General features: G+C 48.1%; 1 protein-coding gene across 1 annotated transcript; it reads left to right on the top strand.

The window, feature by feature from the left end:
* The first annotated feature begins 12,493 nt into the window (after positions 1 to 12,493).
* On the top strand, positions 12,494 to 12,991 carry LOC141027275 (uncharacterized). Its single transcript, XM_073504264.1, has one exon. It carries the CDS (start codon positions 12,494 to 12,496, stop codon positions 12,989 to 12,991), a length of 498 nt encoding a protein of 165 aa, XP_073360365.1.
* Positions 12,992 to 13,246: the final 255 nt, after the last annotated feature.

The following is a 13,246-nucleotide window of genomic DNA, read 5'->3' on the forward strand; positions in this document are numbered from 1 at the left end:
GACCAAGACCCTCGCGAGCCGCACGACATCGAGACCTCTTAGGCAGCGGCCTCCCGAGGGGCAGACATCTCTAGGCTCCCCGCGAGGCGCGCGGTGGCGTGAGCCGTCACGAACGAAGCCAGAAGAGCGCCAGCGGGCGCAGGTGAGGACAGTTTCCTCTTTGGTCCTAAGGAGGCAAGGAAATATGCGGGTTCCCGAGAATCCCCGAAAGGTTTCCGTTTTGGTGCAACAAGACCAAGACCACGAGCTCGGCAGGATGGAGGTCATCACCGAGCCCACCTGCACGTCATGCCTAGAAACTTTGCAGGCGAAGACCACTTTTAGCCAGGATAGGGTGTACTCCTGTTCCCCTTCAAAATTGGCCACTGTGGTATCCCTTCCCGCCTAAGCCATGAGGGAGGAGGATCAAGGCCACTATAAATATAGGTTAGTCTCCACCGTAGAGGGGATCGATTCCATTCACTCCCTGAGCCCTCACGAGCCAGCTCATCCCTTGTGCCAGTTCATACTCATCCTTCTACGAGGCAATCCAGCACAAAGCAGGAGTAGAGTTTTACAACGCAAGGTGGTCTGAACCTGGGTAAATCTTTGTGTCGCACTCCATCGCCGTTCGCTCGAGCACGGCGAAGCATCGCCACGAGACAGCAAGCCTCGAGCTGTGGTCTAGCAGAGTCCTTCGCACATGCCCTAGAGTTTGAACCTTTCTTCCGGTCCGTGGAGCCCCGATTCCGACATTTGGCGCGCCAGGTAGGTGTTCTGGGACCGGGGGCCTACCGGCGCAAGATATCGATGTCGGGGTTCTTGTAGGATCGGAAGTATGTCTAGAGGGGGGGTGATTAGACTACTTGACCAAATAAAAATCTAGCCTTTTCCCAATTTTAGTTCTTGGCAGATTTTAGCAACTTAGCACAAGTCAAGTAATCAACCTACACATGCAATTCTAAAAGTATAGCAGCGGAATGTAAAACTATTGCATATGAAGGTAAAGGGGATGAGATTTAGGGAGCAAACGCAATGTTGACACGGAGATTTTTTATCCATGGTTCCGATAGGTGGTGCTATCGTACATCCACGTTGATGGAGACTTCAACCCACGAAGGGTAACGGTTGCGCGAGTCCACGGAGGGCTCCACCCACGAAGGGTCCACGAAGAAGCAACCTTGTCTATCCCACCATGGCCATCGCCCACGAAGGACTTGCCTCAATCGGGTAGATCTTCACGAAGTAGGCGATCTCCTTGCCCTTACAAACTCCTTGGTTCAACTCCACAATCTTGACGGAGGCTCCCAAGTGACACCTAGCCAATCTAGGAGACACCACTCTCCAAGAAGTAACAAATGGTGTGTTGATGATGAACTCCTTGCTCTTGTGCTTCAAATGATAGTCTCCCCAACACTCAACTCTCTCTCATAGGATTGGATTTGGTAGAAAGAAGATTTGAGTGGAAAGCAACTTGGGGAAGGCTAGAGATCAAGATTCATGTGGTTGGAATGGAATATCTTGACCTCAACACAAGTGTAGGTGGTTCTCTCTCAGAAAATATGTATTGGAAGTGTAGGCATGTTCTGATGGCTCTCTCCATGAATGAAGAGTGGGTGGAGGGGTATATATAGCCTCCACACAAAATCTAACCGTTATACACAAATCACCAAACTCGGTGGGACCGAATCATGAAACTCGGTCGGACCGATTTAGTTCAAAATTTGAACGTTAGGATTCTCGGTGGGACCGACTGGATCAATTCGGTGGGACCGATGTCATTAGGGTTAGGGCATAACGTAATCTCGGTGAGACCGATTACACAAACTCGGTGAGACCGATTTTGGTAATAGTCAAACAGAGAGTTGGTCAGGCAAACTCGGTGGGACCGATTCGCTCATCTCGGTTGGACCGAAACGTTACGAAAGGGAAATAGAGAGTTTGCATTGCAATCTCGGTGGGACCGATCGCTCATCTCGGTTTGACCGAAATGTTATGAAAAGGAAACAGAGAGATTACAACCCCATCTCGGTGGGACCGAGATCCCTATCGGTGAGACCGAATTGATTAGGGTTTCTGGCAGTGGCTATGACAACTGAACTCGGTGGCTCCGGATATGAAATTTCGGTGGGGCCGAGTTGGACTTTTTGGATTAGGACATATATGGATATGAGAAAGTAGTGGAGGGTTTTGGAGCATATCACTAAGCATTTTGAGCAAGATCCTTATTAAACAACACCTCATCCCTTCTTAATAGTATTGGCGTTTCCTATAGACTCAATGTGATATTGGATAACTAAAATAGAAAATGTAGAGTCTTGTGCTTTGAGCTTGAGCCAATCCTTTGTCCTTAGCATTTTGAAGGGTCCACTTTCTAATCCGTGCCATGCCAATCATTGAGGTTTCCTGAAATATTTATCTTGGAATAGCATTAGCTCAATCAGCTATATGTTGTTAGGAAATACCAAAACCACCCAGGGATAGTTGCACTTTCAATCTCCCTCTTTTTGGTAATTGATGACAACATATAGATGAAAGCTTCGACAAATGATAAATAGTATTAAAAACATCATCGCTTTGAGCAGTATGTGATAAGCAAGAGCTCCCCCTAAATTTGTGCATTATTTAAGATTTGCTTTTGAATGCAAATGCACAATCGATTAGGATCATGGGTTACTCTTCCAAGTCACATACATCTTGGTGGAGCGCTCAAAATGATAGAGATTAAAAACATGCACTCATCACCAAAACAAGTGAATGATCATCTAGAATATAAGAGATAATATCATCCAACAAGCATTAAGGGTAGCATATGATCAAACACATGATCAAACAAGTATCTCACAAGGACACAAAGTAGTATCACACAAGCACACAAAAAAGTTTCAAAACAAACCAAATAAGTGCAAAGAGAGATAAAAACCAACACTCTCTCTCTCGAAGCCTATGATCTATACATTTTTCTCCCCCTTTGGCAACAAGTTACCAAAAAGTTTGAAAATGCATAGTCTAAACGACTCCCAGGCTTGATCTTCGGGAGGTGGTGTTGAGAGAACTCCAAGGACGAAGGCTTCTGATGAAGTAGCTGGAGCTGGTGGAGTAGCTGCTGGAGTTGGAACTGGAGCTGTAGCGGCTGGTGCTGATGCTGTAGCTCTGGTGTCAGTCACTAGCACTGCAGAAGACCTCTGTCCTCTGGGCACTCTAGCAAATGCATCTGTGGTAGATTTGCCCTTCTTCTCCTCTGCTTCCTCCTGAAGTTGCTCAACTGCAGATTGGATTTCAGTTACCTTGACATCAAGGTCATAGAATTTTGTCTCAATAATCCTTTCCAAGCTCTCCTGGTTCTTGGTCAGGGTGGCCAAGCCCTGCTCAATCCTCAGAGTGGATTGGATCAGATATCCAAGCTGGTCTTGCTTGCTCTTCAAGAATACCTGAGATGCCTCTTCCATAGTTGGCATCTTTGCAGCCTTCTCAGCTTTAGCTTTGGCTTTCTTCTCTTGTGCTTGCACAGATGATGGTTCATTCTCAGTCATGACAACTGTGTTGTCCTCAAATTCAGGATAGATGGGCAGGTGCTCCTTGTCCAAGATGTACTTGCCTTTGCCCATCTTTGAGTTGATGAGCTCCTGGATGTGTGGGGCATATCCACAACTTCTCTTTTGATCAGCTGCAGTCCTCTTGATTGTTTCCACAATCAGGCTCATAACCTTGAACTTCTGTGGGACATCAAATATGTGCAACAAGTTGATAGCATGTCCTCTGATCATCTTGTGATCACCTGACTTGGGTAGCAGTGTGTGCCTTAAGATCCAGTTGATTGTTGGCAAACCAGACAACAAGTAATGGACAGATCCAAACTTATGTGTATCCAGAGCATCATCTGGGATCTCCTTGTACCTGTTGGCCATAGAGTTGTGGTCTTTCTTCTTCTTTGCATAGATATCCAAGTCATCCTCATGTTCTTCAGGAGCATTGATCAATTGAGCCCATTCTTCAACTGTAGACTGGTACCTAGTACCCTCAGACATCCATACTATCCTTCCATCTGGATAGAAGTGTGCAGTGGAGTAGAATTGCATAATGAGCTCATCATTCCACTTGGTGAACTTCTGAGCCACAAACTTATCAACTCCACATGCCTTGAAGCTGTCAAGCACGCCAGGGAAGTGATCCTCATTCTCCTTAATGAATTCCCAGTCAACCCATCTCATGTCACACACTATGGGCTTCTTGTCAAGCAGAATTGTCTCATAGAAGTCCTGCTATTCCTTAGTGTGGAATCTGTAGTCCACAACAGTCCTTCTCCTGGTAGCATATGGATTAGACTCTCTCCATAGTCTCAATCCTGAATCCTTCCTGATTTTCATGTTCTCTGCAACTGGGTGTGCATCATTGTGATCAGGGATCTTGGGCTTCAGCTTTCTCAAAATAACAGAATCATCTTCTTCTTCTTCAGCAGCTTGAGGCACTGGGGCCTTGTTTTTCTCTTCAGCAGGTATGTTCCTAGTGCTCCTCTTGGGGTTTGGCTTTGGAGCTGGAGCAGCAGCCTTGGGAGCAGCTTTGGGCTTTGATTGAGCAGCCCCTGCCTTGATTACATCTCCCATAAGCTTTTGAGCTTTGGGTGCTGGTGCAGCATCCTCTTCCTCTTCCTCTTCTCCAGAATCTCTCATCATTGATGGTTTGCCAATAACTCTGGCAATGGTCTTCTTGACCCTTTCTTTCCTCTTCTTGCCATCTCCAGTTTCCTTGGGTTCAAGAGTGAACTCCATTGTTTCCCCTATGGCAACTTTTCTTGGCTTAGACATGGGTTGTCTTCTTGCTGGCATCTTTGTTTTCAGACCTGGCTTAGTTGCAGCAGCTGAGCCATACTCTTTCTTCAGCACTTTCTTCTTTGAAGTGGCTTCATCTTCAACAACCACATAATCTTCATCTTCAGAGTCAGAAGTCCTCTTCTTCCTTGTCCTGGTAGCAGCCTTTGGTAGATTGCTTGGAGTGCCCCTGCTACCTTCATCATAGCTGCTAGAGGGAGTGCCCTCACTTAACTGAACCTGTTCCTCTGACTTGTTCTGGCTGTCACTTTGGTCAGACATCTTGCAGGCAAACTGTCAGCAGACCCTGTGAATAGGTTATAGAAGAGGTAGAGTAGATGAGCATCACAAGGTACAGGAGTTTTTGCAAAACTGATGACTTAAAAACTTAGTTTTAGTTCTTCACAGAAAGCATTTCGGATCTACCGATTTGTAAACTCGGTGATACCGAAGCAGCTTTTGGAACCTAAACTAGTGAACTCGGTCAGACCGAGTCACAGTTTGGTGGTACCGAGACTGCTAGGGTTTCACAAAGAATCGAACTCGGTCACACCGATTTGCAATTTTCGGTCAGACCGAAAACGCGTGTGCTCTGGCCTAAGCCAAAATCGGTGAGACCGAGTTCTACAACTCGGTCGGTCCGAGATGAATTCGGCAGAGACCTAACCCTAAATTTTCAAATCAAAACTAATCTACGGGATGTTTTCGCTGGACAGGATGATTTCAATCATGGCAAGAATCATGGCAAAGCAATGTGCTAAGAATCGGAGTTAAGGATTAGCACAATGATCAAGTTCGTACCCTAGTTCGGTGACGAACTTGCTACGGCGGCAACGGCGGTGGAGATTTCCGTTGACGGCGGCGGAGACCAGTGGCGGGAGGTCGCTGGCGACGAGAGGACGATCCGGAGACCAGAGGAGGCAGAGTAGGTTACACGCGGGCGAAGGGGTTTGGAGAAATTTCCAAAATTTGGCCCGGCGGTATATATAACCTGACCCTGTCAGTGTGACCAAGTGGAACAACTCGGTGGCACCGAGATGCAAAACTGCAAGCAGTTACTGCAACTCGGTGTGACCGAAAAGTTCTAATCGGTTGCACCAAGATTGAAAACCCTAGATCAACTTGTGACTCGGTAGGACTAAAAAGGATGAATCGGTCAGACCAAGATGCACAAAGAGGTTTTGGAGGTTTAAGTCTATGACGAATCGGGATCTCCGAGTGCTCCTCACACAGAGTGGTTCAAATCTGACTTGATCAAACTTTGTGATGTAGCATGAATAGAGTTTGAGACGAGAAAAGCATAGATAGCTAGAGGGTGTTCTTAGGCATTCTTGTCCATCCATTTGGCAAAAAGAGAAAAAACCAAACAATCAAAGCAACAAATGGATGTCCTCGAATGAGTAAAATATGCAACCAACATGCTCACACAATAAAATGGCAAATGAAATATGTGACAAAGCATGCACAAACATTCTTGCATCTATCAAGCAATTGGCGATGACTCGGTCATCTATATATGAGTATATTGACTTAGGAGTCAAATGAGAACACTTGATCATAGGTCATACTCATCGTTTAAGCACAAGTGGGGTTACCACTTTTACATAAAGCATTGTTGTGATCACACCATTAGAGTTGCTTTAGCTCATTGATTTGAGTAAAGCTCCCCCTAGATGTGATATCCCCCCCCCCTAAAAGGGATGAACTAACCTTGGGTTTTGTCGATGATGACTTCATGTAGGTGTTGAAGATGTAGATGCTCAAAGTTGATGTAGATCATTCGGAGCAATCCTTTGGAGTGAGTTGCACTTTCACTACCTACACGGGTTAGTCCCACAAGGAACAAACAAGGATATCCATAGACATAGAGTGATGCATACACAAGATGATGTCCATGAAAGCATTAGGTTACCTTGTCCCTTGTCTTACCAACAAGAGGGTTTGTGACTCCTTGAACTTGTGCAAGATATGGAAGTTGTTTGCACTTGTCCTCGCCAAAATGATAAGAGTGAAGTATGTTGGCGGAGTCACCCTCAAGAACTCTCTAGTTCTTCTTCTTCGGGATCCATATCATCTTGATGGGAATCCTTGGAATCGTAGTTGTGCTTGATGAAGTAGAACTTGATGTAGACTTGGGAACCCACTTGACCAAAGCCTTAGGTGCTTCTTCAAATGCATCAATTTCCTCTTGAAGCTTGTCCTTCCCTTTTTGCTTGTGGTCTTGTGGTGGAAGATCATCTTGAGCTTGTGTTCCTTTGAAAGAAGTAGGATCATACTTCTCTTGTTGAGGAACAAACTTCGTCTTGGGGTATTGATCTTCTTCCCACTCAACTCCATTGGCATTGAACTTTCGTTCAAAACCAATACCTTGATTCTTCCGGTGTCTTCCTTGCTTGTGCACAATTTCCTCAAATTGCTTACTCCCGGCAAGACTCTTGTAAACACCTTTCTCTATGATTCCCTTCAATAAGCTATTTTCTTGCTCAAGTGTAACTTGGCTAAGAGAATCATTAGTGGAATCAAGAGAACTACTAGAAGCATCAACATTGGATTTAGCATGATTGTTTTTACTACTAGATGAAGAATCTTTCTTGTTCTTGTTGCTAGATTTAACTTGTGGCATGTAAGTAGACAAGAGTAAACGCTTGGCAATGTAAGAGGAACTTTTCTTGCGAAGATCATCATTGATTGCCTTTAAAAACTCATGCTCTTGCTCAAGTTTGAGCTTTTCAAAGCGTAGCTTATCATGAGTCTTTAAAAGTTCTCGATGATTTTCCAAGGTAGTTTCATGAGCTAACTTAAGAGTGTTTAGTTCTTGAGTTAGACGCTCAATCTCCTTCTTATCATCATCATTTGTTTTATCTTGAGTAGCATGATTAATTAACGTTTCATCATAGTTTTCATCACTAGAGTTGTCAACAAGTAAATCATCATCACCTAGCAAATCATCTTCATCACTATTGAAATCAACATACTCGGGATGAGTTATCTTTGGACCTTTGGCCATGAAGCATCTCCCAATTCCTTCATTTGGTGAGTCAAATATGTCGTAGGAGTTGGTTGACACAAGTGCTAGACCGGAAACACCTTCATCTTGAGTATATTCGGAGTCGGAGTGATAATTTCTTTCGGAGTGATTGTCGGAGTCGGAGCCGGATACCCATTCACCAACATGAGCTTGATGTCTTCTTTTTGTGTAGCTCCTTGATGACTTTCCCTTCCTTCCCGAATCCTTGCTTCTCCGAGAGGGTCTTCGTTCATAACGATCATCCCTACTCCTCCTTTCTCTTGGTGGTGATTCTTCTCTTCTACTTCTTCTTTTGGGAGAATCTTCTCTTCTTTTGTAGGGGGTCGTACACTCATTGGAGTAGTGTCCGGGTCTTCCACAATTGTAACAATTTCGCTCACGACTAAAAGATCTTTTGTCATTGTAGGACCTTGACTTGGAGCTTCTTTCTTTGCTTCTACTCTTGTAGAACTTGTTGAAGTTCTTCACCATTAAGCTCAATTCTTCATTGAAGGTTTGCTTCTCACTTGATGATGTGGGAGCATCACATGAGGCTTTGTAAGCATCACTTGACTTGTTGTGAAGCTCTTCCTTATCAGTGAGTGACATCTCATGAGCAACAATTCTTCCAATGACTTCCGTTGGCTTGAGATCTTTGTAATTGGGCATCATTTGGATCAATGTGCACACGGTATCATATTTTCCATCCAAGGCTCTTAGGATCTTCTTGATGATGAATCTATCGGTCATCTCTTCACTTCCTAAGCCGGCAATCTCATTTGTGATGAGAGCAAGCCTAGAGTACATTTCAGCGACACCTTCACCATCTTTCATTTTGAACTTGTCAAGTTGACTTTGAAGCACATCCAATTTGGATTCCTTGACGGAGTCGGTAGCTTTGTGCATATCAATCAAAGTATCCCAAATTTCCTTTGCATTCTCAAGACGGCTGATTTTGTTGAATTCTTCGGGGCACAATCCGTTGAAGAGAATATCACAAGCTTGAGCATTGTATTGTAGCATCTTCAATTCTTCCGCGGTAGCTTCACGGTTCGGTTCTCTCCCATCAAAGAATTCACCTTGCAAGCCAATACACACAATAGCCCAAACGGCGGGGTTATGTCCAAGAATATGCATTTTCATATTATGCTTCCAACTAGCAAAATTAGTACCATCAAAGTAAGGACCTCTATGGTGGTAATTTCCCTCGCTAGACGCCATACTCTCCTAGGTTGTGAAACCAAGGCTATGACCACCAAAAGCTATGGAAATCAAAGCAAATGGAGACCAAAGCTCTGATACCACTTGTAGGATCGGAAGTATGTCTAGAGGGGGGGTGATTAGACTACTTGACCAAATAAAAATCTAGCCTTTTCCCAATTTTAGTTCTTGGCAGATTTTAGCAACTTAGCACAAGTCAAGTAATCAACCTACACATGCAATTCTAAGAGTATAGCAGCAGAATGTAAAACAATTGCATATGAAGGTAAAGGGGATGAGATTTAGGTAGCAAATGCAATGTTGACACTGAGATTTTTTATCCGTGGTTCCGATAGGTGGTGCTATCATACATCCACGTTGATGGAGACTTCAACCCACGAAGGGTAACGGCTGCGCGAGTCCACGGAGGGCTCCACCCACGAAGGGTCCTCGAAGAAGCAACCTTGTCTATCCCACCATGGCCGTCGCCCACGAAGGACTTGCCTCACTCGGGTAGATCTTCACGAAGTAGGCGATCTCCTTGCCCTTACAAACTCCTTGGTTCAACTCCACAATCTTGACGGAGGCTCCCAAGTGACACCTAGCCAATCTAGGAGACACCACTCTCCAAGAAGTAACAAATGGTGTGTTGATGATGAACTCCTTGATCTTGTGCTTTAAATGATAGTCTCCCCAACACTCAACTCTCTCTCATAGGATTGGATTTGGTAGAAAGAAGATTTGAGTGCAAAGCAACTTGGGGAAGGCTAAAGATCAAGATTCATGTGGTTGGAATGGAATATCTTGACCTCAACACAAGTGTAGGTGGTTCTCTCTCAGAAAATAGGTATTGGAAGTGTAGGCATGTTCTGATGGATCTCTCCACGAATGAAGAGTGGGTGGAGGGGTATATATAGCCTCCACACAAAATCTAACCGTTATACACAAATCACCAAACTCGGTGGGACCGAATCATGAAACTCGGTCGGACTGATTTAGTTCAAAATGTGAACGTTAGGATTCTCGGTGGGACCGACTGGATCAATTTGATGGGACCGATGTCATTAGGGTTAGGGCATAACGTAATCTCGGTGAGACCGATTACACAAACTCGGTGAGACCGATTTTGGTAATAGTCAAACAGAGAGTTGGTCAGGCAAACTCGGTGGGACCGATTCGCTCATCTCGGTTGGACCGAAACGTTACGAAAGGGAAACAGAGAGTTTGCATTGCAATCTCGGTGGGACCGATCGCTCATCTCGGTTTGACCGAAACGTTATGAAAAGGAAACAGAGAGATTACAACCCCATCTCGGTGGGACCGAGATCCCTATCGGTGAGACCGAATTGATTAGGGTTTCTGGCAGTGGCTATGACAACTGAACTCGGTGGCTCCGGATATGAAATTTCGGTGGGGCCGAGTTGGACTTTTTGGATTAGGACATATGTGGATATGAGAAAGTAGTGGAGGGTTTTGGAGCATATCACTAAGCATTTTGAGCAAGATCCTCATTAAGCAACACCTCATCCCTTCTTAATAGTATTGGCTTTTCCTATAGACTCAAGGTGATCTTGGATCACTAAAATAGAAAATGTAGAGTCTTGTGCTTTGAGCTTGAGCCAATCCTTTGTCCTTAGCATTTTGAAGGGTCCACTTTCTAATCCGTGCCATGCCAATCATTGAGCTTTCCTGAAATATTTATCTTGGAATAGCATTAGCTCAATGAGCTATATGTTGTTAGGAATTACCAAAACCACCCAGGGATAGTTGCACTTTCAGTTCTGGGATCGGGGGTACCCAAACCCGTCTTCCTACGGCCCAACGCGTGGCTCCACTAACGGCGCGGCGCGGCCCGGCACCAGGACTCCATGAGCAAGACCCTCACGAGGGCCCCCGCCCTGCGAGGCGTACGACATGGAGACCTCCTAGGGAGCAGCCTCCCGAGGGGCGGACATATCTAGGCTCACATCCCACCTCGCGAGGAGCGCGATGACGTGAGCCATGATGACCGAAGCCAGAAGGGCGACAGCGGGCGCAAGCGAGGACAGTTTTCTCTTTGGTGCTAAGGAGACAAGGACGTACGCGGGTTCCCAAGGGATCCCCCAAAGGTTTTCATTCCAGTACAATAAGACCAACACCACGAGCTCGACAAGAAGGAGGTCATCGCCAAGCCCTCCTACACGTCATGCCCAGAAGCTTTGCATGCGAAGACCACCTTTAGTTAGGATAAGGTGTACTCCTATCCCCCTTCAAAATTGGCCACTTTGGTATCCCTTCCTGCCTAAGCCATGAGGGAGGAGGACTAAGGCCACTATAAAGATAGGTTAGTCTCCACCGTCGAAGGGGATCCGGGTCCGATCCATCCCCCCCCCCCCCCCCCCCCGAGCCTCCGCAAGAACGGATTCCTTGTACCAGTTCATACTCATCCTCCTCATGAGGCAATCCATCACAAAGTAGGAGTAGGGTTTTACACCGCAAGGTGGCCGGAACCTGGGTAAATCCATGTGTTCTGTCCTTCCCCGTTCGCACGAGCATGACGACGCATCGCCAAGGGACGGTGAGGGGTAAGCAGTATCGCAGCAAGGTTCTTCATGCACACCCAGTGTTCGAACCTTTCTTCGGGTCCGCGGAGCCCCGATTCCGACATTTGGCGCGCAAGGTCGGGGTGTACCGCAGCTCGAGCGCCGGGCTACGCGTGTCGCTCAGACGGCACCTGCGGGTCGCTCCGCTCCCCGTCACTCCCCTTCAGACGCAACCAATGCTGCCACCGACCCTGCTGCTCATGAGTAGCAGGCTTCTTCCCAGCCACCGTCCATGCTGCGTGACGGCCACACCGCCACGCCTACTCTCACTCCGGCCACGGCCTCGTCTTCCCATGCTCACCGCGGGCCGGCAAACGCGCAGGCGGCGTTCCTCCTGGCGCGTGAGCTGCTGCGCTACCATCTTGCCAACGAGGGCTACGACGCCTGGCTTGGTCGCATCACCGAGCCCGTCAACGCTGTGGGCGAGGCCCCGGCGCCCTCCCACTCGCTCCGCCCTCTGCCACCTCACGCGGGCGACGTGGCACACGGCGCGCCTCCACCACCTCCCTTGCGCAGCGACAACGCCAAGCCTCGGCGTGAAGCGCGACCGCGCGACCCGCTGTGTGGAGTGCCGGCGCCGGCGCGGGACAAGGCCAGCTACCAAGTGGTGCAGCGGCCACAACACGACGCGCGTGCGCTCCTCGCGCTGCCACGCCAGCAGCAAGACCGAGCCGTTCAGGAGGCTGCGGCGCATGGGCACCAAGACAGCTCCTCCTGCGCGCGTCGTGCCCGTGAGCACCGCGGGCTGCCGTGCCTTTACCCGCGAGTTGTGCCAGGTGGTCTGGCCAGTCAAGTTCAAGCTAGAGCTGCCCCCGCGCTACGATGGCGTCCCCGATCCGACAAAGTTCCTTCAGCTCTACGCGTTGAGAATTGAGGGGGCGAACGGCGACGACAAGGTCATGGCGAATTAGTTTCCCATGGCTCTCAAGGATGGCGCGCGCTCCTGGCTCCAGCATCTCCCAGAGGGGTCAATCTCTTCGTGGGACGAGCTCCGCGAGCCGTTCATCGCCAACTTCCAAGGCACCCGCGACCGCGCCCTCACCGTCAACGACCTGCGGCGCCTGAAGCAGCGCCCCGGCGAGACTCTCCGCAAGTACATTTCGTGCTTCACCCAGGTCCACCTCAAGATCCTGAAGGCCTCGGACGAGGCCATCATATCAGCGTTCACCACGGACGTCAAGATGGGTGAGGAGCTCGCCATCCACGATGACCCGTGCACGGCGCTGGAGATGTTCAACCTGGCGGACAAATGCGCCAGGGCAGAGGAAAGCCGCCTCTCCCTCCTGAAGCACCCAGACGACGATCCCGAAGACAAGAAGGCCAAGACTAAGGCCACATCTCCCGTTCTGCGTCTTCCACAACATGCACACGCACAACACCGACGATTGTCAGGAACTCAGGGCGCTCTAGGATGAGCGCCTGGGTCGCTGCCCCGAGCGCAGTGACTATGGCTTTGGCCGTGGAGGAGGCCGTGCAAGAGGCCACTGGGACAACCGCAACACTCGCCAGGGGTGGCGCGAATAGCCGCGTGACGGTGCGTGGCGCGATCGGCCTCGCGAGGCCCGTCCTCAAGGCAATGCTGGCCTCCCTCCGCTGTCGCCACCACCAAGGAGGAACGACGACAACCATCAAGACAAGGGGGCTGGGGGCTACCAGGAGCCTTGCGCGAT

The sequence above is a fragment of the Aegilops tauschii genome, chromosome 7 (assembly GCF_002575655.3).
Source record: "Aegilops tauschii subsp. strangulata cultivar AL8/78 chromosome 7, Aet v6.0, whole genome shotgun sequence".
Classification (NCBI taxonomy): domain Eukaryota; kingdom Viridiplantae; phylum Streptophyta; class Magnoliopsida; order Poales; family Poaceae; genus Aegilops; species Aegilops tauschii.